Genomic DNA, 27732 nt, shown 5'->3' on the forward strand with positions numbered 1-27732 from the left:
GAGAAATACTGGAGAGACAACAGGAGATTTACTGGAGAGACAACAGGAGAATTACTGGAGAGACAACAGGAGAATTACTGGGGACAACAGGAGAATTACTGGAGACAACAGGAGAATTACTGGAGACAACAGGAGAATTACTGGAGAGACAACAGGAGATTTACTGGAGAGACAACAGGAGAATTACTGGAGAGACAACAGGAGAATTACTGGAGAAACAACAGGAGAATTACTGGAGACAACAGGAGAATTACTGGAGACAACAGGAGAATTACTGGAGACAACAGGAGATTTACTGGAGAGACAACAGGAGAATTACTGGAGACAACAGGAGAATTACTGGAGAGACAACAGGAGAATTACTGGAGAGACAACAGGAGAATTACTGGAGAGACAACAGGAGAATTACTGGAGAGACAACAGGAGAATTACTGGAGAGACAACAGGAGAATTACTGGAGACAACAGGAGAATTACTGGAGAGACAACAGGGGAATTATTGGAGACAACAGGAGAATTACTGGAGAGACAACAGGGGAATTACTGGAGACAACAGGAGAATTACTGGAGACAACAGGAGAATTACTGGAGAGACAACAGGAGAATTACTGGAGACAACAGGGGAATTACTGGAGAGACAACAGGGGAATTACTGGAGACAACAGGAGAATTAGTGGAGAGACAACAGGAGAATTACTGGAGACAACAGGAGAATTACTGGAGAGACAACAGGAGAATTACTGGAGAGACAACAGGAGAATTACTGGAGAGACAACAGGGGAATTACTGGAGACAACAGGAGAATTAGTGGAGAGACAACAGGAGAATTACTGGAGACAACAGGAGAATTACTGGAGAGACAACAGGAGAATTACTGGAGAGACAACAGGAGAATTACTGGAGAGACAACAGGGGAATTACTGGAGACAACAGGAGAATTACTGGAGAGACAACAGGAGAATTACTGGAGACAACAGGAGAATTACTGGAGAGACAACAGGGGAATTACTGGAGACAACAGGAGAATTACTGGACAGACAACAGGAGAATTACTGGAGACAACAGCGGAATTACTGGAGACAACAGGAGAATTACTGGAGACAACAGGGGAATTACTGGAGAGACAACAGGAGAATTACTGGAGACAACAGGGGAATTACTGCAGACAACAGGAGAATTACTGGAGACAACAGGAGAATTACTGGAGACAACAGGAGAACTACTGGAGAGACAACAGGAGAATTACTGGAGAGACAACAGGGAATTACTGGAGAGACAACAGGAGAATTACTGGAGACAACAGGAGAATTACTGGAGACAACAGGGGAATTACTGGAGAGACAGCAGGTGAATTACTGGAGAGACAACAGGAGAATTACTGGAGAGACAACAGGAGAATTACTGGGGAGACAACAGGAGAATTACTGGAGACAACAGGAGAATTACTGGAGAGACATCAGGAGAATTACTGGAGAGACAACAGGAGTATTACTGGAGAGAACAAAAGAATTACTGGAGACAACAGGGGAATTACTGGAGAGACAACAGGGGAATTACTGGAGACAAAAGGAGAATTATTGGAGAGACAACAGGAGAATTACTGGAGAGACAACAGGGGAATTACTGGAGAGACAACAGGGGAATTACTGGAGAGACAACTGGAGAATTCCTGGAGAGACAACAGGAGAGTTACTGGAGACAACAAGAGAATTACTGGAGAGACAACAGGGGAATTACTGGAGAGACAACAGGAGAATTACTGGAGACAACAAGAGAATTACTGGAGAGACAACAAGAGAATTACTGGAGAGACAACAGGGGTATTACTGGAGAGACAACAGGAGTATTACTGGAGACAACAAGAGAATTACTGGAGAGACAACAGGAGAATTACTGGAGAGACAACAGGCGAGTTACTGGAGACAACAGGAGAATTACTGGAGAGACAACAGGAGAATTACTGGAGACAACAGGAGAATTACTGGAGAGACATCAGGAGAATTACTGGAGAGACAACAGGAGAATTACTGGAGAGACAACAGGAGAATTACTGGAGAGACAACAGGAGAATTACTGGAGAGACAACAGGAGAATTACTGGAGAGACAACAGGAGAATTACTGGAGAGACAACAGGAGAATTACTGGAGAGACAACAGGAGAATTACTGGAGAGACAACAGGAGAATTACTGGAGAGACAACAGGAGAATTACTGGAGAGGCAACAGGAGAATTACTGGAGAGACAACAGGAGAATTACTAGAGAGACAACAGGAGAATTACTGGAGAGACAACAGGAGAATTACTGGAGAGACAACAGGAGAATTACTGGGGAGACAACAGTAGAATTACTGGAGACAACAGGAGAATTACTGGAGAGACAAAAGGAGAATTACTGGAGAGACAACAGGAGAATTACTGGAGAGAGAACAGGAGAATTACTGGAGACAACAGGAGAATTACTGGAGACAACAGGAGAATTACTGGAGAGACAACAGGAGAATTACTGGAGAGACAACAGGAGAATTACTGGAGACAACAGGAGAATTACTGGAGAGGCAACAGGAGAATTACTGGAGACAACAGGAGAATTACTGGAGAGACAACAGGAGAATTACTGGAGACAACAGGGGAATTTCTGGAGACAACAGGAGAATTACTGGAGAGACAACAGGAGAATTACTGGAGACAAAAGGAGAATTACTGGAGAGACAACAGGAGAATTACTGGAGACAACAGGAGAATTACTGGAGACAGCAGGGGAATTACTGGAGGCAACAGGAGAATTACTGGAGAGACAACAGGAGAATTACTGGAGAGACAACAGGAGAATTACTGGAGAGAGAACAGGGGAATTACTGGAGAGGCAACAGGAGAATTACTGGAGAGACAACAGGAGAATTACTGGAGACAACAGGGGAATTACTGGAGACAACAGGGGAATTACTGGAGAGACAACAGGAGAATTACTGGAGACAACAGGAGAGTTACTGGAGAGACAACAGGAGAATTACTGGAGAGACAACAGGGGAATTACTGGAGACAACAGGAGAATTACTGGAGACAACAGGAGAATTAGTGGAGAGACAACAGGAGAATTACTGGAGAGAGAACAGGGGAATTACTGGAGAGACAACAGGAGAATTACTGGAGACAACAGAGGAATTACTGGAGAGACAACAGGAGAATGACTGGAGACAACAGGAGAATTACTGGAGAGACAACAGGGGAATTACTGGAGAGACAACAGGAGAATTGCTGGAGAGACAGCAGGAGAATTACTGGAGGGACAACAGGAGAATTACTGGAGAGACAACAGGAGAATTACTGGAGAGTCAACAGGAGAATTACTGGAGAGACAACAGGAGAATTACTGGAGACAACAGAGGAATTACTGGACACAACAGGAGAATTACTGGAGAGACAACAGGAGAATTACTGGAGAGACAACAGGAGAATTACTGGAGAGACAACAGGAGAATTACTGGAGACAACAGGAGAATTACTGGACACAACAGGAGAATTACAGGAGACAACAGGAGAATTACTGGAGACAACAGGAGAATTACTGGAGAGACAACAGGGGAATTACTGGAGCGGCAACAGGAGAATTACTGGAGACAACAGCAGAATTACTGGAGAGAAAACAGGAGAATTACTGGAGAGACAACAGGAGAATTACTGGTGAGACAACAGGAGAATTACTGGAGAGACAACAGGAGAATTACTGGAGAGACAACAGGAGAATTACTGGAGAGACAACAGGAGAATTACTGGAGAGACAACAGGAGAATTACTGGAGAGACAACAGGAGAATTACTGGAGAGACAACAGGAGAATTACTGGAGACAACAGGAGAATTACTGGAGAGAAAACAGGAGAATTACTGGAGATAAACAGGAGAATTACTGGAGAGACAACAGGAGAATTACTGGAGAGACAACAGGAGAATTACTGGAGACAACAGGGGAATTACTGGAGACAACAGGAGAATTACTGGAGAGACAACAGGAGAATTACTGGAGAGACAACAGGAGAATTACTGGAGAGACAACAGGAGAATTACTGGAGACAACAGAAGAATTACTGGAGAGACAACAGGAGAATTACTGGAGGGACAACAGGGGAATTACTGGAGAGACAACAGGAGAATTACGGGGGAGACAACAGGAGAATTACTGGGGAGACAACAGGGGAATTACTGGAGAGACAACAGGAGAATTACTGGAGAGACAACAGGAGAATTACTGGAGAGAAAACAGGAGAATTACTGGAGAGACAACAGGGGAATTACTGGAGACAACAGGAGAATTACTGGAGAGACAACAGGAGAATTACTGGAGAGACAACAGGAGAATTACTGGAGACAACAGGAGAATTACGTGGAGAGACAACAGGAGAATTACTGGAGAGACAACAGGAGAATTACTGGAGAGACAACAGGGGAATTACTGGAGCGACAACAGGAGAATTACTGGAGACAACAGGAGAATTACTGGAGACAACAGCAGAATTACTGGAGAGACAACAGGAGAATTACTGGAGAGACAACAGGAGAATTACTGGAGAGACAACAGGAGAATTACTGGAGAGACAACAGGAGAATTACTGGAGAGACAACAGGAGAATTACTGGAGAGGCAACAGGAGAATTACTGGAGATAAACAGGAGAATTACTGGAGAGACAACAGGAGAATTACTGGAGAGACAACAGGAGAATTACTGGAGACAACAGAAGAATTACTGGAGAGACAACAGGAGAATTACTGCAGGGACAACAGGGGAATTACTGGAGAGACAACAGGAGAATTACTGGGGAGACAACAGGAGAATTACTGGGGAGACAACAGGGGAATTACTGGAGAGACAACAGGAGAATTACTGGAGAGACAACAGGAGAATTACAGGAGAGACAACAGGAGAATTACTGGAGACAACAGGAGAATTACTGCAGAGACAACAGGGGAATTACTGGAGACAACAGGAGAATTACTGGAGAGACAACAGGAGAATTACTGGAGACAACAGGGGAATTACTGGAGGCAACAGGAGAATTACTGGAGACAACAGGAGAATTACTGGAGACAACAGGGGAATTACTGGAGGCAACAGGAGAATTACTGGAGATAACAGGAGAATTACTGGAGACAACAGGAGAATTACTGGAGAGACAGCAGGGGAATTACTGGAGAGACAGCAGGGGAATTACTGGAGAAACAACAGGAGAATTACTGGAGAGACAACAGGAGAATTGCTGGGGAGACAACAGGAGAATTATTGGAGACAACAGGAGAATTACTGGAGAGACAACAGGAGAATTACTGGAGACAACAAGAGAATTACTGGAGATAACAGGGGATTTACTGGAGAGACAACAGGAGAATTACTGGAGACAAAAGGGGAATTACTGGAGAGACAACAGGAGAATTACTGGAGAGACAACAGGAGAATTACTGGAGAGGCAACAGGAGAATTACTGGAGAGACAACAGGAGAATTACTAGAGAGACAACAGGAGAATTACTGGAGAGACAACAGGAGAATTACTGGAGAGACAACAGGAGAATTACTGGGGAGACAACAGTAGAATTACTGGAGACAACAGGAGAATTACTGGAGAGACAAAAGGAGAATTACTGGAGAGACAACAGGAGAATTACTGGAGAGAGAACAGGAGAATTACTGGAGACAACAGGAGAATTACTGGAGACAACAGGAGAATTACTGGAGAGACAACAGGAGAATTACTGGAGAGACAACAGGAGAATTACTGGAGACAACAGGAGAATTACTGGAGAGGCAACAGGAGAATTACTGGAGACAACAGGAGAATTACTGGAGAGACAACAGGAGAATTACTGGAGACAACAGGGGAATTTCTGGAGACAACAGGAGAATTACTGGAGAGACAACAGGAGAATTACTGGAGACAAAAGGAGAATTACTGGAGAGACAACAGGAGAATTACTGGAGACAACAGGAGAATTACTGGAGAGACAACAGGAGAATTACTGGAGGCAACAGGAGAATTACTGGAGAGACAACAGGAGAATTACTGGAGAGACAACAGGAGAATTACTGGAGAGAGAACAGGGGAATTACTGGAGAGGCAACAGGAGAATTACTGGAGAGACAACAGGAGAATTACTGGAGACAACAGGGGAATTACTGGAGACAACAGGGGAATTACTGGAGAGACAACAGGAGAATTACTGGAGACAACAGGAGAGTTACTGGAGAGACAACAGGAGAATTACTGGAGAGACAACAGGGGAATTACTGGAGACAACAGGAGAATTACTGGAGACAACAGGAGAATTAGTGGAGAGACAACAGGAGAATTACTGGAGAGAGAACAGGGGAATTACTGGAGAGACAACAGGAGAATTACTGGAGACAACAGAGGAATTACTGGAGAGACAACAGGAGAATGACTGGAGACAACAGGAGAATTACTGGAGAGACAACAGGGGAATTACTGGAGAGACAACAGGAGAATTGCTGGAGAGACAGCAGGAGAATTACTGGAGGGACAACAGGAGAATTACTGGAGAGACAACAGGAGAATTACTGGAGAGTCAACAGGAGAATTACTGGAGAGACAACAGGAGAATTACTGGAGACAACAGAGGAATTACTGGACACAACAGGAGAATTACTGGAGAGACAACAGGAGAATTACTGGAGAGACAACAGGAGAATTACTGGAGAGACAACAGGAGAATTACTGGAGACAACAGGAGAATTACTGGACACAACAGGAGAATTACAGGAGACAACAGGAGAATTACTGGAGACAACAGGAGAATTACTGGAGAGACAACAGGGGAATTACTGGAGCGGCAACAGGAGAATTACTGGAGACAACAGCAGAATTACTGGAGAGAAAACAGGAGAATTACTGGAGAGACAACAGGAGAATTACTGGTGAGACAACAGGAGAATTACTGGAGAGACAACAGGAGAATTACTGGAGAGACAACAGGAGAATTACTGGAGAGACAACAGGAGAATTACTGGAGAGACAACAGGAGAATTACTGGAGAGACAACAGGAGAATTACTGGAGAGACAACAGGAGAATTACTGGAGACAACAGGAGAATTACTGGAGAGAAAACAGGAGAATTACTGGAGATAAACAGGAGAATTACTGGAGAGACAACAGGAGAATTACTGGAGAGACAACAGGAGAATTACTGGAGACAACAGGGGAATTACTGGAGACAACAGGAGAATTACTGGAGAGACAACAGGAGAATTACTGGAGAGACAACAGGAGAATTACTGGAGAGACAACAGGAGAATTACTGGAGACAACAGAAGAATTACTGGAGAGACAACAGGAGAATTACTGGAGGGACAACAGGGGAATTACTGGAGAGACAACAGGAGAATTACGGGGGAGACAACAGGAGAATTACTGGGGAGACAACAGGGGAATTACTGGAGAGACAACAGGAGAATTACTGGAGAGACAACAGGAGAATTACTGGAGAGAAAACAGGAGAATTACTGGAGAGACAACAGGGGAATTACTGGAGACAACAGGAGAATTACTGGAGAGACAACAGGAGAATTACTGGAGAGACAACAGGAGAATTACTGGAGACAACAGGAGAATTACGTGGAGAGACAACAGGAGAATTACTGGAGAGACAACAGGAGAATTACTGGAGAGACAACAGGGGAATTACTGGAGCGACAACAGGAGAATTACTGGAGACAACAGGAGAATTACTGGAGACAACAGCAGAATTACTGGAGAGACAACAGGAGAATTACTGGAGAGACAACAGGAGAATTACTGGAGAGACAACAGGAGAATTACTGGAGAGACAACAGGAGAATTACTGGAGAGACAACAGGAGAATTACTGGAGAGGCAACAGGAGAATTACTGGAGATAAACAGGAGAATTACTGGAGAGACAACAGGAGAATTACTGGAGAGACAACAGGAGAATTACTGGAGACAACAGAAGAATTACTGGAGAGACAACAGGAGAATTACTGCAGGGACAACAGGGGAATTACTGGAGAGACAACAGGAGAATTACTGGGGAGACAACAGGAGAATTACTGGGGAGACAACAGGGGAATTACTGGAGAGACAACAGGAGAATTACTGGAGAGACAACAGGAGAATTACAGGAGAGACAACAGGAGAATTACTGGAGACAACAGGAGAATTACTGCAGAGACAACAGGGGAATTACTGGAGACAACAGGAGAATTACTGGAGAGACAACAGGAGAATTACTGGAGACAACAGGGGAATTACTGGAGGCAACAGGAGAATTACTGGAGACAACAGGAGAATTACTGGAGACAACAGGGGAATTACTGGAGGCAACAGGAGAATTACTGGAGATAACAGGAGAATTACTGGAGACAACAGGAGAATTACTGGAGAGACAGCAGGGGAATTACTGGAGAGACAGCAGGGGAATTACTGGAGAAACAACAGGAGAATTACTGGAGAGACAACAGGAGAATTGCTGGGGAGACAACAGGAGAATTATTGGAGACAACAGGAGAATTACTGGAGAGACAACAGGAGAATTACTGGAGACAACAAGAGAATTACTGGAGATAACAGGGGATTTACTGGAGAGACAACAGGAGAATTACTGGAGACAAAAGGAGAATTATTGGAGAGACAACAGGAGAATTACTGGAGAGACAACAGGAGAATTACTGGAGAGACAACAGGAGAATTACTGGAGAGACAACAGGAGAATTACTGGAAACAAGAGAATTACTGGAGAGACAACAGGAAAATTACTGGAGAGACAACAGGAGAGTTACTGGAGACAACAAGAGAATTACTGGAGACAACAGGGGAATTACTGGAGAGACAACAGGAGAATTACTGGAGAGACAACAGGAGAATTACTGGAGACAACAAGAGAATTACTGGAGACAACAGGGGAATTACTGGAGAGAACAGGAGAATTACTGGAGAGACAACAGGAGAATTACTGGAGAGACAACAGGAGAGTTACTGGAGACAACAAGAGAATTACTGGAGACAACAGGGGAATTACTGGAGAGACAACAGGAGAATTACTGGAGAGACAACAGGAGGATTACTGGAGACAAATGGAGAATTACTGGAGACAACAGGGGAATTACTGGAGAGACAACAGGAGAATTACTGGAGAGACAACAGGAGAATTACTGGAGACAACAGGAGAATTACTGGAGACAACAGGAGAATTACTGCAGAGACAACAAGGGAATTACTGGAGAGACAACAGGAGAATTGCTGGAGAGACAACAGGGGAATTACTGGAGAGACAACAGGAGAATTACTGGAGACAACAGGAGAATTACTGGAGAGACAACATGAGAATTACTGGAGAGACAACAGGAGAATTACTGGAGAGACAACAGGAGAATTACTGGAGAGACAACAGGGGAATTACTGGAGAGACAACAGGAGAATTACTGGAGAGACAACAGAAGAATTACTGGAGAGACAACATGAGAATTACTGGAGAGACAACAGGAGAATTACTGGAGAGACAACAGGAGAATTACTGGAGACAACAAGAGAATTACTGGAGACAACAGGAGAATTACTGGAGACAACAGGAGAATTACTGGAGAGACAACAGGAGAATTACTGGAGAGACAACAGGAGAATTACTGGAGAGACAACAGGAGAATTACTGGCGAGACAACAGGGGAATTACTGGAGAGACAACAGGAGAATTACTGGAGACAACAAGAGAATTACTGGAGAGACAACCGGAGAATTACTGGAGAGACAACAGGAGAATTACTGGAGAGACAACAGGAGAATTACTGGAGAGACAACAGGAGAATTACTGGAAATAACAAGAGAATTACTGGAGACAACAGGGGAATTACTGGAGAGACAACAGGAGAATTACTGGAGACAACAAGAGAATTACTGGAGACAACAGGGGAATTACTGGAGAGACAACAGGGGAATTACTGGAGAGACAACAGGAGAATTACTGGAGAGACAACAGGGGAATAACTGAAGAGGCAACAGGAGAATTACTGGAGAGACAACAGGGGAATTACTGGAGCGACAACAGGAGAATTACTGGAGACAACAGGAGAATTACTGGAGACAACAGCAGAATTACTGGAGAGACAACAGGAGAATTACTGGAGAGACAACAGGAGAATTACTGGAGAGACAACAGGAGAATTACTGGAGAGACAACAGGAGAATTACTGGAGAGACAACAGGAGAATTACTGGAGAGGCAACAGGAGAATTACTGGAGACAACAGGAGAATTACTGGAGAGACAACAGGAGAATTACTGGAGATAAACAGGAGAATTACTGGAGAGACAACAGGAGAATTACTGGAGAGACAACAGGAGAATTATTGGAGACAACAGAAGAATTACTGGAGAGACAACAGGAGAATTACTGGAGGGACAACAGGGGAATTACTGGAGAGACAACTGGAGGATTCCTGGAGAGACAACAGGAGAGTTACTGGAGACAACAAGAGAATTACTGGAGAGACAACAGGGGAATTACTGGAGAGACAACAGGAGAATTACTGGAGACAACAAGAGAATTACTGGAGAGACAACAAGAGAATTACTGGAGAGACAACAGGGGTATTACTGGAGAGACAACAGGAGTATTACTGGAGACAACAAGAGAATTACTGGAGAGACAACAGGAGAATTACTGGAGAGACAACAGGCGAGTTACTGGAGACAACAGGAGAATTACTGGAGAGACAACAGGAGAATTACTGGAGGCAACAAGAGAATTACTGGAGAGACATCAGGAGAATTACTGGAGAGACAACAGGAGAATTACTGGAGAGACAACAGGAGAATTACTGGAGAGACAACAGGAGAATTACTGGAGAGACAACAGGAGAATTACTGGAGAGACAACAGGAGAATTACTGGAGAGACAACAGGAGAATTACTGGAGAGACAACAGGAGAATTACTGGAGAGACAACAGGAGAATTACTGGAGGGACAACAGGAGAATTACTGGAGAGGCAACAGGAGAATTACTGGAGAGACAACAGGAGAATTACTAGAGAGACAACAGGAGAATTACTGGAGAGACAACAGGAGAATTACTGGAGAGACAACAGGAGAATTACTGGGGAGACAACAGTAGAATTACTGGAGACAACAGGAGAATTACTGGAGAGACAAAAGGAGAATTACTGGAGAGAGAACAGGAGAATTACTGGAGACAACAGGAGAATTACTGGAGACAACAGGAGAATTACTGGAGAGACAACAGGAGAATTACTGGAGAGACAACAGGAGAATTACTGGAGACAACAGGAGAATTACTGGAGAGGCAACAGGAGAATTACTGGAGACAACAGGAGAATTACTGGAGAGACAACAGGAGAATTACTGGAGACAACAGGGGAATTTCTGGAGACAACAGGAGAATTACTGGAGAGACAACAGGAGAATTACTGGAGACAAAAGGAGAATTACTGGAGAGACAACAGGAGAATTACTGGAGACAACAGGAGAATTACTGGAGACAGCAGGGGAATTACTGGAGAGACAACAGGGGAATTACTGGAGACAAAAGGAGAATTATTGGAGAGACAACAGGAGAATTACTGGAGAGACAACAGGGGAATTACTGGAGAGACAACAGGGGAATTACTGGAGAGACAACTGGAGAATTCCTGGAGAGACAACAGGAGAGTTACTGGAGACAACAAGAGAATTACTGGAGAGACAACAGGGGAATTACTGGAGAGACAACAGGAGAATTACTGGAGACAACAAGAGAATTACTGGAGAGACAACAAGAGAATTACTGGAGAGACAACAGGGGTATTACTGGAGAGACAACAGGAGTATTACTGGAGACAACAAGAGAATTACTGGAGAGACAACAGGAGAATTACTGGAGAGACAACAGGCGAGTTACTGGAGACAACAGGAGAATTACTGGAGAGACAACAGGAGAATTACTGGAGGCAACAAGAGAATTACTGGAGAGACATCAGGAGAATTACTGGAGAGACAACAGGAGAATTACTGGAGAGACAACAGGAGAATTACTGGAGAGACAACAGGAGAATTACTGGAGAGACAACAGGAGAATTACTGGAGAGACAACAGGAGAATTACTGGAGAGACAACAGGAGAATTACTGGAGAGACAACAGGAGAATTACAGGAGAGACAACAGGAGAATTACTGGAGAGACAACAGGAGAATTACTGGAGAGGCAACAGGAGAATTACTGGAGAGACAACAGGAGAATTACTAGAGAGACAACAGGAGAATTACTGGAGAGACAACAGGAGAATTACTGGAGAGACAACAGGAGAATTACTGGGGAGACAACAGTAGAATTACTGGAGACAACAGGAGAATTACTGGAGAGACAAAAGGAGAATTACTGGAGAGACAACAGGAGAATTACTGGAGAGAGAACAGGAGAATTACTGGAGACAACAGGAGAATTACTGGAGACAACAGGAGAATTACTGGAGAGACAACAGGAGAATTACTGGAGAGACAACAGGAGAATTACTGGAGACAACAGGAGAATTACTGGAGAGGCAACAGGAGAATTACTGGAGACAACAGGAGAATTACTGGAGAGACAACAGGAGAATTACTGGAGACAACAGGGGAATTTCTGGAGACAACAGGAGAATTACTGGAGAGACAACAGGAGAATTACTGGAGACAAAAGGAGAATTACTGGAGAGACAACAGGAGAATTACTGGAGACAACAGGAGAATTACTGGAGACAGCAGGGGAATTACTGGAGGCAACAGGAGAATTACTGGAGAGACAACAGGAGAATTACTGGAGAGACAACAGGAGAATTACTGGAGAGAGAACAGGGGAATTACTGGAGAGGCAACAGGAGAATTACTGGAGAGACAACAGGAGAATTACTGGAGACAACAGGGGAATTACTGGAGACAACAGGGGAATTACTGGAGAGACAACAGGAGAATTACTGGAGACAACAGGAGAGTTACTGGAGAGACAACAGGAGAATTACTGGAGAGACAACAGGGGAATTACTGGAGACAACAGGAGAATTACTGGAGACAACAGGAGAATTAGTGGAGAGACAACAGGAGAATTACTGGAGAGAGAACAGGGGAATTACTGGAGAGACAACAGGAGAATTACTGGAGACAACAGAGGAATTACTGGAGAGACAACAGGAGAATGACTGGAGACAACAGGAGAATTACTGGAGAGACAACAGGGGAATTACTGGAGAGACAACAGGAGAATTGCTGGAGAGACAGCAGGAGAATTACTGGAGGGACAACAGGAGAATTACTGGAGAGACAACAGGAGAATTACTGGAGAGTCAACAGGAGAATTACTGGAGAGACAACAGGAGAATTACTGGAGACAACAGAGGAATTACTGGACACAACAGGAGAATTACTGGAGAGACAACAGGAGAATTACTGGAGAGACAACAGGAGAATTACTGGAGAGACAACAGGAGAATTACTGGAGACAACAGGAGAATTACTGGACACAACAGGAGAATTACAGGAGACAACAGGAGAATTACTGGAGACAACAGGAGAATTACTGGAGAGACAACAGGGGAATTACTGGAGCGGCAACAGGAGAATTACTGGAGACAACAGCAGAATTACTGGAGAGAGAACAGGAGAATTACTGGAGAGACAACAGGAGAATTACTGGTGAGACAACAGGAGAATTACTGGAGAGACAACAGGAGAATTACTGGAGAGACAACAGGAGAATTACTGGAGAGACAACAGGAGAATTACTGGAGAGACAACAGGAGAATTACTGGAGAGACAACAGGAGAATTACTGGAGAGACAACAGGAGAATTACTGGAGACAACAGGAGAATTACTGGAGAGAAAACAGGAGAATTACTGGAGATAAACAGGAGAATTACTGGAGAGACAACAGGAGAATTACTGGAGAGACAACAGGAGAATTACTGGAGACAACAGGGGAATTACTGGAGACAACAGGAGAATTACTGGAGAGACAACAGGAGAATTACTGGAGAGACAACAGGAGAATTACTGGAGAGACAACAGGAGAATTACTGGAGACAACAGAAGAATTACTGGAGAGACAACAGGAGAATTACTGGAGGGACAACAGGGGAATTACTGGAGAGACAACAGGAGAATTACGGGGGAGACAACAGGAGAATTACTGGGGAGACAACAGGGGAATTACTGGAGAGACAACAGGAGAATTACTGGAGAGACAACAGGAGAATTACTGGAGAGAAAACAGGAGAATTACTGGAGAGACAACAGGGGAATTACTGGAGACAACAGGAGAATTACTGGAGAGACAACAGGAGAATTACTGGAGAGACAACAGGAGAATTACTGGAGACAACAGGAGAATTACGTGGAGAGACAACAGGAGAATTACTGGAGAGACAACAGGAGAATTACTGGAGAGACAACAGGGGAATTACTGGAGCGACAACAGGAGAATTACTGGAGACAACAGGAGAATTACTGGAGACAACAGCAGAATTACTGGAGAGACAACAGGAGAATTACTGGAGAGACAACAGGAGAATTACTGGAGAGACAACAGGAGAATTACTGGAGAGACAACAGGAGAATTACTGGAGAGGCAACAGGAGAATTACTGGAGATAAACAGGAGAATTACTGGAGAGACAACAGGAGAATTACTGGAGAGACAACAGGAGAATTACTGGAGACAACAGAAGAATTACTGGAGAGACAACAGGAGAATTACTGCAGGGACAACAGGGGAATTACTGGAGAGACAACAGGAGAATTACTGGGGAGACAACAGGAGAATTACTGGGGAGACAACAGGGGAATTACTGGAGAGACAACAGGAGAATTACTGGAGAGACAACAGGAGAATTACAGGAGAGACAACAGGAGAATTACTGGAGACAACAGGAGAATTACTGCAGAGACAACAGGGGAATTACTGGAGACAACAGGAGAATTACTGGAGAGACAACAGGAGAATTACTGGAGACAACAGGGGAATTACTGGAGGCAACAGGAGAATTACTGGAGACAACAGGAGAATTACTGGAGACAACAGGGGAATTACTGGAGGCAACAGGAGAATTACTGGAGATAACAGGAGAATTACTGGAGACAACAGGAGAATTACTGGAGAGACAGCAGGGGAATTACTGGAGAGACAGCAGGGGAATTACTGGAGAAACAACAGGAGAATTACTGGAGAGACAACAGGAGAATTGCTGGGGAGACAACAGGAGAATTATTGGAGGCAACAGGAGAATTACTGGAGAGACAACAGGAGAATTACTGGAGACAACAAGAGAATTACTGGAGATAACAGGGGATTTACTGGAGAGACAACAGGAGAATTACTGGAGACAAAAGGAGAATTATTGGAGAGACAACAGGAGAATTACTGGAGAGACAACAGGAGAATTACTGGAGAGACAACAGGAGAATTACTGGAGAGACAACAGGAGAATTACTGGAGAGACAACAGGAGAATTACTGGAAACAAGAGAATTACTGGAGAGACAACAGGAAAATTACTGGAGAGACAACAGGAGAGTTACTGGAGACAACAAGAGAATTACTGGAGACAACAGGGGAATTACTGGAGAGACAACAGGAGAATTACTGGAGAGACAACAGGAGAATTACTGGAGACAACAAGAGAATTACTGGAGACAACAGGGGAATTACTGGAGAGAACAGGAGAATTACTGGAGAGACAACAGGAGAATTACTGGAGACAACAAGAGAATTACTGGAGAGACAACAGGAGAATTACTGGAGAGACAACAGGAGAGTTACTGGAGACAACAAGAGAATTACTGGAGACAACAGGGGAATTACTGGAGAGACAACAGGAGAATTACTGGAGAGACAACAGGAGGATTACTGGAGACAAATGGAGAATTACTGGAGACAACAGGGGAATTACTGGAGAGACAACAGGAGAATTACTGGAGAGACAACAGGAGAATTACTGGAGACAACAGGAGAATTACTGCAGAGACAACAAGGGAATTACTGGAGAGACAACAGGAGAATTGCTGGAGAGACAACAGGGGAATTACTGGAGAGACAACAGGAGAATTACTGGAGACAACAGGAGAATTACTGGAGAGACAACATGAGAATTACTGGAGAGACAACAGGAGAATTACTGGAGAGACAACAGGAGAATTACTGGAGAGACAACAGGGGAATTACTGGAGAGACAACAGGAGAATTACTGGAGAGACAACAGAAGAATTACTGGAGAGACAACATGAGAATTACTGGAGAGACAACAGGAGAATTACTGGAGAGACAACAGGAGAATTACTGGAGACAACAAGAGAATTACTGGAGACAACAGGAGAATTACTGGAGACAACAGGAGAATTACTGGAGAGACAACAGGAGAATTACTGGAGAGACAACAGGAGAATTACTGGAGAGACAACAGGAGAATTACTGGCGAGACAACAGGGGAATTACTGGAGAGACAACAGGAGAATTACTGGAGACAACAAGAGAATTACTGGAGAGACAACCGGAGAATTACTGGAGAGACAACAGGAGAATTACTGGAGAGACAACAGGAGAATTACTGGAAATAACAAGAGAATTACTGGAGACAACAGGGGAATTACTGGAGAGACAACAGGAGAATTACTGGAGACAACAAGAGAATTACTGGAGACAACAGGGGAATTACTGGAGAGACAACAGGGGAATTACTGGAGAGACAACAGGAGAATTACTGGAGAGACAACAGGGGAATAACTGAAGAGGCAACAGGAGAATTACTGGAGAGACAACAGGGGAATTACTGGAGCGACAACAGGAGAATTACTGGAGACAACAGGAGAATTACTGGAGACAACAGCAGAATTACTGGAGAGACAACAGGAGAATTACTGGAGAGACAACAGGAGAATTACTGGAGAGACAACAGGAGAATTACTGGAGAGACAACAGGAGAATTACTGGAGAGACAACAGGAGAATTACTGGAGAGGCAACAGGAGAATTACTGGAGACAACAGGAGAATTACTGGAGAGACAACAGGAGAATTACTGGAGATAAACAGGAGAATTACTGGAGAGACAACAGGAGAATTACTGGAGAGACAACAGGAGAATTATTGGAGACAACAGAAGAATTACTGGAGAGACAACAGGAGAATTACTGGAGGGACAACAGGGGAATTACTGGAGAGACAACAGGAGAATTACTGGGGAGACAACAGGAGAATTACTGGGGAGACAACAGGGGAATTACTGGAGAGACAACAGGAGAATTACTGGAGAGACAACAGGAGAATTACAGGAGAGACAACAGGAGAATTACTGGAGACAACAGGAGAATTACTGCAGAGACAACAGGGGAATTACTGGAGAGACAACAGGAGAATTACTGGAGACAACAGGGGAATTACTGGAGGCAACAGGAGAATTACTGGAGACAACAGGAGAATTACTGGAGACAACAGGGGAATTACTGGAGGCAACAGGAGAATTACTGGAGACAACAGGAGAATTACTGGAGACGACAGGGGAATTACTGGAGGCAACAGGAGAATTACTGGAGATAACAGGAGAATTGCTGGAGACAACAGGAGAATTACTGGAGAGACAGCAGGGGAATTACTGGAGAGACAGCAGGGGAATTACTGGAGAAACAACAGGAGAATTACTGGAGAGACAACAGGAGAATCAATGGAGACAACAGGAGAATTACTGGAGAGACAACAGGAGAATTGCTGGGGAGACAACAGGAGAATTATTGGAGACAACACGAGAATTACTGGAGAGACAACAGGAGAATTACTGGAGACAACAAGAGAATTACTGGAGATAACAGGGGATTTACTGGAGAGACAACAGGAGAATTACTGGAGACAAAAGGAGAATTATTGGAGAGACAACAGGAGAATTACTGGAGAGACAACAGGAGAATTACTGGAGAGACAACAGGAGAATTACTGGAGAGACAACAGGAGAATTACTGGAGACAACAGAGGAATTACTGGAGAGACAACAGGAGAATTACTGGAGAGACAACAGGAGAATTACTGGAGAGACAACAGGGGAATTACTGGAGAGACAACAGGAGAATTACTGGAGACAACAAGAGAATTACTGGAGAGACAACAGGAAAATTACTGGAGAGACAACAGGAGAGTTACTGGAGACAACAAGAGAATTACTGGAGACAACAGGGGAATTACTGGAGAGACAACAGGAGAATTACTGGAGAGACAACAGGAGAATTACTGGAGACAACAAGAGAATTACTGGAGACAACAGGGGAATTACTGGAGAGAACAGGAGAATTACTGGAGAGACAACAGGAGAATTACTGGAGACAACAAGAGAATTACTGGAGAGACAACAGGAGAATTACTGGAGAGACAACAGGAGAATTACTGGAGAGACAACAGGAGAGTTACTGGAGACAACAAGAGAATTACTGGAGACAACAGGGGAATTACTGGAGAGACAACAGGAGAATTACTGGAGAGACAACAGGAGGATTACTGGAGACAAATAGAGAATTACTGGAGACAACAGGGGAATTACTGGAGAGACAACAGGAGAATTACTGGAGAGACAACAGGAGAATTACTGGAGACAACAGGAGAATTACTGGAGAGACAACATGAGAATTACTGGAGAGACAACAGGAGAATTACTGGAGAGACAACAGGAGAATTACTGCAGAGACAACAAGGGAATTACTGGAGAGACAACAGGAGAATTGCTGGAGAGACAACAGGGGAATAACTGGAGACAACAGGAGAATTACTGGAGAGACAACATGAGAATTACTGGAGAGACAACAGGAGAATTACTGGAGAGACAACAGGAGAATTACTGGAGAGACAACAGGGGAATTACTGGAGAGACAACAGGAGAATTACTGGAGAGACAACAGGAGAATTACTGGAGAGACAACAAGGGAATTACTGGAGAGACAACAGGAGAATTACTGGAGAGACAACAGGAGAATTACTGGAGAGACAACAGGAGAATTACTGCAGAGACAACAAGGGAATTACTGGAGAGACAACAGGAGAATTACTGGAGAGACAACAGGAGAATTACTGGAGAGACAACAGAAGAATTACTGGAGAGACAACATGAGAATTACTGGAGAGACAACAGGAGAATTACTGGAGAGACAACAGGAGAATTACTGGAGAGACAACAGGAGAATTACTGCAGAGACAACAAGGGAATTACTGGAGAGACAACAGGGGAATTACTGGAGAGACAACAGGAGAATTACTGGAGAGACAACAGGAGAATTACTGCAGAGACAACAAGGGAATTACTGGAGAGACAACAGGAGAATTACTGGAGAGACAACAGGAGAATTACTGGAGACAACAGGAGAATTACTGGAGAGACAACATGAGAATTACTGGAGAGACAACAGGAGAATTACTGGAGAGACAACAGGAGAATTACTGGAGAGACAACAGGGGAATTACTGGAGAGACAACAGGAGAATTACTGGAGAGACAACAGAAGAATTACTGGAGAGACAACATGAGAATTACTGGAGAGACAACAGGAGAATTACTGGAGAGACAACAGGAGAATTACTGGAGACAACAAGAGAATTACTGGAGACAACAGGAGAATTACTGGAGACAACAGGAGAATTACTGGAGAGACAACAGGAGAATTACTGGAGAGACAACAGGAGAATTACTGGAGAGACAACAGGAGAATTACTGGCGAGACAACAGGGGAATTACTGGAGAGACAACAGGAGAATTACTGGAGACAACAAGAGAATTACTGGAGAGACAACAGGAGAATTACTGGAGAGACAACAGGAGAATTACTGGAGAGACAACAGGAGAATTACTGGAGAGACAACAGGAGAATTACTGGAGACAACAAGAGAATTACTGGAGACAACAGGGGAATTACTGGAGAGACAACAGGAGAATTACTGGAGACAACAAGAGAATTACTGGAGACAACAGGGGAATTACTGGAGAGACAACAGGGGAATTACTGGAGAGACAACAGGAGAATTACTGGAGAGACAACAGGGGAATTACTGGAGAGACAACAGGAGAATTACTGGGGAGACAACAGGAGAATTAGTGGAGACAACAGGAGAATTACTGGAGAGACAACAGGAGAATTACTGGAGAGACAACAGGAGAATTCCTGGAGAGAGAACAGGAGAATTACTGGAGACAACAGGGGAATTACTGGAGACAACAGGAGAATTACTGGAGAGACAACAGGAGAATTACTGGAGAGACAACAGGGGAATAACTGGAGAGGCAACAGGAGAATTACTGGAGAGACAACAGGGGAATTACTGGAGAGACAACAGGGGAATTACTGGAGAGACAACAGGAGAATTACTGGAGAGACAACAGGGGAATTACTGGAGAGACAACAGGAGAATTACTGGGGAGACAACAGGAGAATTAGTGGAGACAACAGGAGAATTACTGGAGAGACAACAGGAGAATTACTGGAGAGACAACAGGAGAATTCCTGGAGAGAGAACAGGAGAATTACTGGAGACAACAGGGGAATTACTGGAGACAACAGGAGAATTACTGGAGAGACAACAGGAGAATTACTGGAGAGGCAACAGGAGAATTACTGGAGACAACAGGAGAATTACTGGAGAGACAACAGGAGAATTACTGGAGACAACAGGAGAATTACTGGAGAGACAACAGGAGAATTACTGGAGACAACAGGAGAATTACTGGAGAGACAACAGGAGAATTACTGGAGACAACAGGGGAATTACTGGAGACAACAGGAGAATTACTGGAGAGACAACAGGAGAATTACTGGAGACAACAGGGGAATTACTGGAGACAACAGGAGAATTACTGGAGTGACAACAGGAGAATTACTGGAGAGACAACAGGGGAATTACTGGAGACAACAGGAGAATTACTGGAGACAACAGGAGAATTACTGGAGAGACAACAGGAGAATTACTGGAGAGACAACAGGGGAATTACTGGAGAGACAACAGGAGAATTACTGGAGAGGCAACAGGAGAATTACTGGAGACAACAGGGGAATTACTGGAGACAACAGGAGAATTACTGGAGTGACAACAGGAGAATTACTGGAGACAACAGGAGAATTACTGGAGACAACAGGAGAATTACTGGAGAGACAACAGGAGAATTACTGGAGACAACAGGGGAATTACTGGAGACAACAGGAGAATTACCGGAGAGACAACAGGAGAATTACTGGAGAGACAACAGGAGAATTACTGGAGAGACAACAGGAGAATTACTGGAGAGACAACAGGAGAATTACTGGAGAGACAACAGGGGAATTACTGGAGAGACAACAGGAGAATTACTGGAGAGAGAACAGGAGAATTACTGGAGAGACAACAGGGGAATTACTGGAGAGACAACAGGAGAATTACTGGAGACAACAGGAGAATTACTGGAGACAACAGGAGAATTACTGGAGACAACAGGAGAATTACTGGAGAGTCAACAGGAGAATTACTGGAGAGACTACAGGAGAATTATTGGAGAGACAACAGGAGAATTACTGGAGAGACAACAGGGGAATTACTGGAGAGACAACAGGAGAATTACTGGAGAGACAACAGGGGAATTATTGGAGAGACAACAGGAGAATTACTGGAGAGACAACAGGGGAATTACTGGAGAGACAACAGGAGAATTACTGGAGAGACAACAGGAGAATTACTGGAGAGACAACAGGGGAATTACTGGAGAGACAACAGGAGAATTACTGGAGAGACAACAGGAGAATTACTGGAGACAACAGGAGAATTACTGGAGACAACAGGAGAATTACTGGAGACAACAGGAGAATTACTGGAGAGTCAACAGGAGAATTACTGGAGAGACTACAGGAGAATTATTGGAGAGACAACAGGAGAATTACTGGAGAGACAACAGGGGAATTATTGGAGAGACAACAGGAGAATTACTGGAGACAACAGGAGAATTACTGGAGAGACAACAGGGGAATTACTGGAGAGACAACAGGGGAATTACTGGAGAGACAACAGGAGAATTACTGGAGACAACAGGAGAATTTCTGGAGACAACAGGAGAATTACTGGTGACAACAGGAGAATTACTGGAGAGACAACAGGAGAATTACTGGAGACAACAGGAGAATTACTGGTGACAACAGGAGAATTACTGGAGAGACAACAGGAGAATTACTGGAGAGACAACAGGAGAATTACTGGAGACAACAGGGGAATTACTGGAGAGACAACAGGAGAGTTACTGGAGACAACAGGAGAATTTCTGGAGACAACAGGAGAATTACTGGAGAGACAACAGGAGAATTACTGGAGAGACAACAGGAGAATTACTGGAGACAACAGGAGAGTTACTGGAGACAACAGGAGAATTACCGGAGAGACAACAGGAGAATTACTGGAGAGACAACAGGAGAATTACTGGAGAGACAACAGGAGAATTACTGGAGACAACAGGAGAATTACCGGAGAGACAACAGGAGAATTACTGGAGAGACAACAGGAGAATTACTGGAGAGACAACAGGGGAATTAGTGGAGAGACAACAGGAGAATTACTGGAGAGACAACAGGAGAATTACTGGAGACAACAGGAGAATTACTGGAGACAACAGGAGAATTACTGGAAACAACAGGGGAATTACTGGAGAGACAACAGGAGAATTACTGGAGACAACAGGAGAATTACTGGAGACAACAGGGGAATTACTGGAGACAACAGGAGAATTACTGGAGAGACAACAGGAGAATTACTGGAGACAACAGTGGAATTACTGGAGACAACAGGAGAATTACTGGAGACAACAGGAGAATTACTGGAGACAACAGGAGAATTACTGGTGAGACAACAGGAGAATTACTGGAGACAACAGGAGAATTACTGGAGACAACAGGAGAATTACTGGAGAGACAACATGAGAATTACTGGAGACAACAGGAGAATTACTGGAGAGACAACATGAGAATTACTGGAGACAACAGGAGAATTACTGGAGAGACAACAGGAGAATTACTGGAGAGACAACATGAGAATTACTGGAGACAACAGGAGAATTACTGGAGAGACAACAGGGGAATTACTGGAGAGACAACAGGAGAATTACTGGAGAGATAACAGGAGAATTACTGGAGACAACAGGAGAATTACTGGAGAGACAACAGGGGAATTACTGGAGAGACAACAGGGGAATTAGTGGAGACAACAGGAGAATTACTGGTGACAACAGGAGAATTACTGGAGAGACAACAGGGGAATTACTGGAGAGACAACAGGAGAATTACTGGAGACAACAGGAGCATTACTGGAGAGACAACAGGAGAATTACTGGAGACAACAGGAGAATTACTGGAGGGACAACAGGAGAATTACTGGAGACAACAGGAGAATTACTGGAGACAACAGGAGAATTACTGGAGAGACAACAGGAGAATTACTGGAGAGACAACAGGAGAATTACTGGAGAGACAACAGGAGAATTACTGGAGAGACAACAGGAGAATTACTGGAGAGACAACAGGAGAATTACTGGAGAGACAACAGGGGAATTACTGGAGACAGCAGGAGAATTACTGGAGACAACAGGAGAATTACTGGAGAGACAACAGGAGAATTACTGGAGACAACAGGAGAATTACTGGAGAGACAACAGGAGAATTACTGGAGAGACAACAGGAGAATTACTGGAGAGACAACAGGAGAATTACTGGAGAGACAACAGGAGAATTACTGGAGACAACAGGAGAATTACTGGAGAGACAACAGGGGAGTTACTGGGGAGATAACAGGAGAATTACTGGGGACAACAGGAGAATTACTGGAGACACAACAGGAGAATTACTGGAGACAACAGGAGAATTACTGGGGACCGAACCCCTGGTATTGGTTGCTGTGGGACCCTCCTTACCCCCACTTCCTCCCTTCTCCCCCACTCAGGTTCCCACCCATTCACCCCTCCTGCCAATCTCCCCTCCTCCGCACTTCCTCCTTTTCTCTACCCCGTCGCCCATCTATTCTCTCCCCCTCACCTTTATCCCCTCACCCGTATCCCCTCACCCCCCACCTCCTCCTACTGCTTCCTGCCTCCCCTCGGCAGAGCACTTCCCCCAACAGGATTCCCAACCTGCGCCCCTCACAATTCACAGGCTGTTAACTGAGCAGGCCACGAAATGGCTGCACCGACTTGCGGGCTGGACCCGACTCACTCGCCCATCTCAACCTGAGAGAAGCAGCTGTCCCCTCACCCTCCGCCCCCGACCCCCACCCACCCCAACCCCGCTCTGGCCCAACCCAAAGAAAACCAAGCCCCCAACTCACCAGAATAACCTTGTTTCCCTTTGTGAACTCTCGGAACGCCACCATGATCTGCTCTTTGGTTTTTGTCTTCTTAAAGTCGCGGTTCACAGTCCCATCCTCGTTCTGTATCAAAAATAAATATTTAAGAGAAGCACGGGATTCACGCCATGGGTTCGGCGCTGATCTTTCACCTGTGGGGCCTCCGTCTAGGCTCAGTCCAGGCTGATGGGGCGAAAGGCCCCGCTCTCCCCGCAGAGTGTGAGGATCCCTTCATCGAAATCAAAGGGGGCAGTCGCCAAACTGCTAGAAGACAAAGGGCCACAGCCCCAAACCACCCTTTCCTTGGCTCTCTGGGGAACGCATTCTGAGGGGCTACGAGGGCAGCTGCTGTGGGAAATGGAAAAGTCCCGCACCGCTGCAATACTGGGCGCAATTGTGAGGTTGGACTGTCGACCCTTCTCTTATCAAGCACAGAAATATAAAGTGAGCGGCCACGGCCCTTCACCGTGTGAGATAAGAGCAGGAAATGGAGAGAGTGAGAAATTATTACACTGACCGCACAGCGGAAAAGGGAGAGTCAACCGGAACAAAGGCCTCTCACACACAAACACACTCTCCTGCACACACTCATACACACACTCATACACACAGACACACTCTCCTGCACACACTCCTGCACACACTCCTGCACACAAACACACTCTCCTGCACACACTCCTGCACACACTCCTGCACACAAACACACTCTCCTGCACACACTCCTGCACACACTCCTGCACACAAACACACTCTCCTGCACACACTCCTGCACACACTCCTGCACACAGACACACTCTCCTGCACACACTCCTGCACACACTCCTGCACACAAACACACACTCCTGCACACACTCATACACACAAACACACTCTCCTGCACACTCTCCTACACACACTCATACACACAAACACACTCTCCTGCACACACTCATACACACACTCCTACACACACTCCTACACACTCTCCTACACACTCTCCTACACACACTCATACACACACTCCTACACACACTCCTACACACTCTCCTACACACTCTCCTACACACACTCCTACACACAGACACACACTCCTGCACACACTCCTGCACACACTCATTCACACAAACACACACTCATATACACACTCATACACATAGACACACACTCCTACACACAAACACACACTCCTACACACACTCATACACACAAACACACACTCCTGCGCACACCCATACACACAGGCACACACTCCTGCACACACTCACACACAAACACACTCTCCTGCACACACTCCTACACACACTCATACACACAAACACACTCTCCTGCACACACTCATACACACACTCCTACACACACTCCTACACACTCTCCTACACACTCTCCTACACACACTCATACACACACTCCTACACACACTCCTACACACTCATACACACTCTCCTACACACACTCCTACACACAGACACACACTCCTGCACACACTCATACACACAAACACACACTCATATACACACTCATACACATAGACACACACTCCTACACACAAACACACACTCCTACACACACTCATACACACAAACACACACTCCTGCGCACACTCATACACACAGGCACACACTCCTGCACACACTCACACACAAACACACTCTCCTGCACACACTCCTACACACACTCATACACACAAACACACATTCCTGCACACACTCATACACACACTCCTACACACAGACACACACTCCTGCACACACTCATACACACAAACACACACTCATATGCACACTCATACACATAGACACACACTCCTACACACAAACACACACTCATATACACACTCATACACAGACACACACTCCTACACACACTCATACACACAAACACACACTCCTGCGCACACTCATACACACAAACACACACTCCTGCGCACACTCATACACACAGGCACACACTCCTGCACACACTCATACACACAAACACACACTCCTGCGCACACTCATACACACAAACACACACTCCTGCGCACACTCATACACACAGGCACACACTCCTGCACACACTCACACACAAACACACTCTCCTGCACACACTCCTACACACAAACACACATTCCTGCACACACTCATACACACACTCATACACACAAACACACACTCCTGCGCACACTCATACACACAAACACACTCATATGCACACTCATACACACAAACACACTGATATACCTATCAATTCATCCAATGAAAAGCGACGAGTTAAGATAGTAACTATAGGTTTTTATTGGCTAAATGACAGAGCCCACCCTCGTGGGTGATCGGGTCCAACAAGGAGGAATACTAGCCAGTCGACCACCTTTATACCTGGGCAAGCAGGCGGAGTCATGGGCGGAGTCAGCTGTGGTCAGCCCAGGTATAACAGCGTGACAAGAGGTGACCTTGTGTAGTGATACAACAGTGTAAACAGTGATAACCATAGTGTAACGATATAAACAGTGATAACCATAGTGTAACGATAGTGAACGATAAAAGTGGTTTACCACATTCACCCCTTGTTTAGATTTGAGTCCGGCGGGGTGAAGTGTGCTACCAGTTCGGGTATGTCAGTCTGTCCGGAGGCCTCGTAAGCCTCTCTGATCGGCGCAGCAGCGGCGGCGGTGATGCAGTATCCGGTGTTAATGCTGGTGTCTGCGTGGTCGGCGAAGGCTCGTGGGGTTCCGGCATGCCGTCTACCTGGGGTGGATTTGGGGGGGTGGTGGGGGGTAACGGTGGTGTCTCAGGGGTGCCCGAGGGTGCAAGGTCTCGTAAGGAGACTGTGTCCTCCCGCCCGTCTGGGTATGCCACATAGGCGTACTGGGGGTTGGCGTGCAGGAGGTCCACCCCCTCGACCAGGGGGTCCGTTTTATGGGCCCTCACGTGCTTTCGCAGCAAGACGGGCCCCGGAGAAGTCAGCCATGTTGGTAGCGAGGTTCCCGTAGTCGACTTCCTGGGGAAAACAAACATTCGTTCATGGGGGGTGGCGTTAATGGCCGTGCAAAGCAGTGACCGGATGGAATGCAGCGCTGCCGGGAGGACTTCCTGCCAGCGAGAGGTTGGCAGGCCCTTAGACTTTAAGGCTAAGAGAACGGCCTTCCAGACAGTCGCGTTCTCTCTTTCCACCTGGCCGTTCCCTCGGGGGTTGTAGCTGGTGGTCCTGCTTGCAGCAATGCCTCTCGCTAGTAGGAACTGGCGAAGTTCCTCGCTCATGAAGGATGAGCCCCGGTCGCTATGTATATAGTTCGGGAACCCGAACAAGGCGAATAGGTCGTTCAGGCATTTGATGACCGTGGTACTGGTCATGTCTGGGCAGGGGAAGGCAAAGGGGAAACGGGAGTACTCATCAATGATGTTGAGGAAGTACACATTACGGTCAGA

General features: G+C 45.2%; 1 protein-coding gene across 1 annotated transcript in view; it reads right to left on the reverse strand.

Annotated features, from left to right (window-relative positions):
- The window catches only part of LOC147113116 (inositol-trisphosphate 3-kinase B-like), a 224573-nt gene that overhangs the window by 51809 nt on the left and 145032 nt on the right, over positions 1 to 27732 (reverse strand). Inside the window, exon 5 of the mRNA XM_085997993.1 lies at positions 24332 to 24433. Coding sequence (XP_085854119.1) covers positions 24332 to 24433 — 102 coding nt within the window. The remainder of the gene's footprint in view (positions 1 to 24331; positions 24434 to 27732) is intronic.

Source organism: Somniosus microcephalus, chromosome 9 (genome assembly GCF_052327205.1).
Source record: "Somniosus microcephalus isolate GS21.2 chromosome 9, FLI_Smic_1.0, whole genome shotgun sequence".
Classification (NCBI taxonomy): domain Eukaryota; kingdom Metazoa; phylum Chordata; class Chondrichthyes; order Squaliformes; family Somniosidae; genus Somniosus; species Somniosus microcephalus.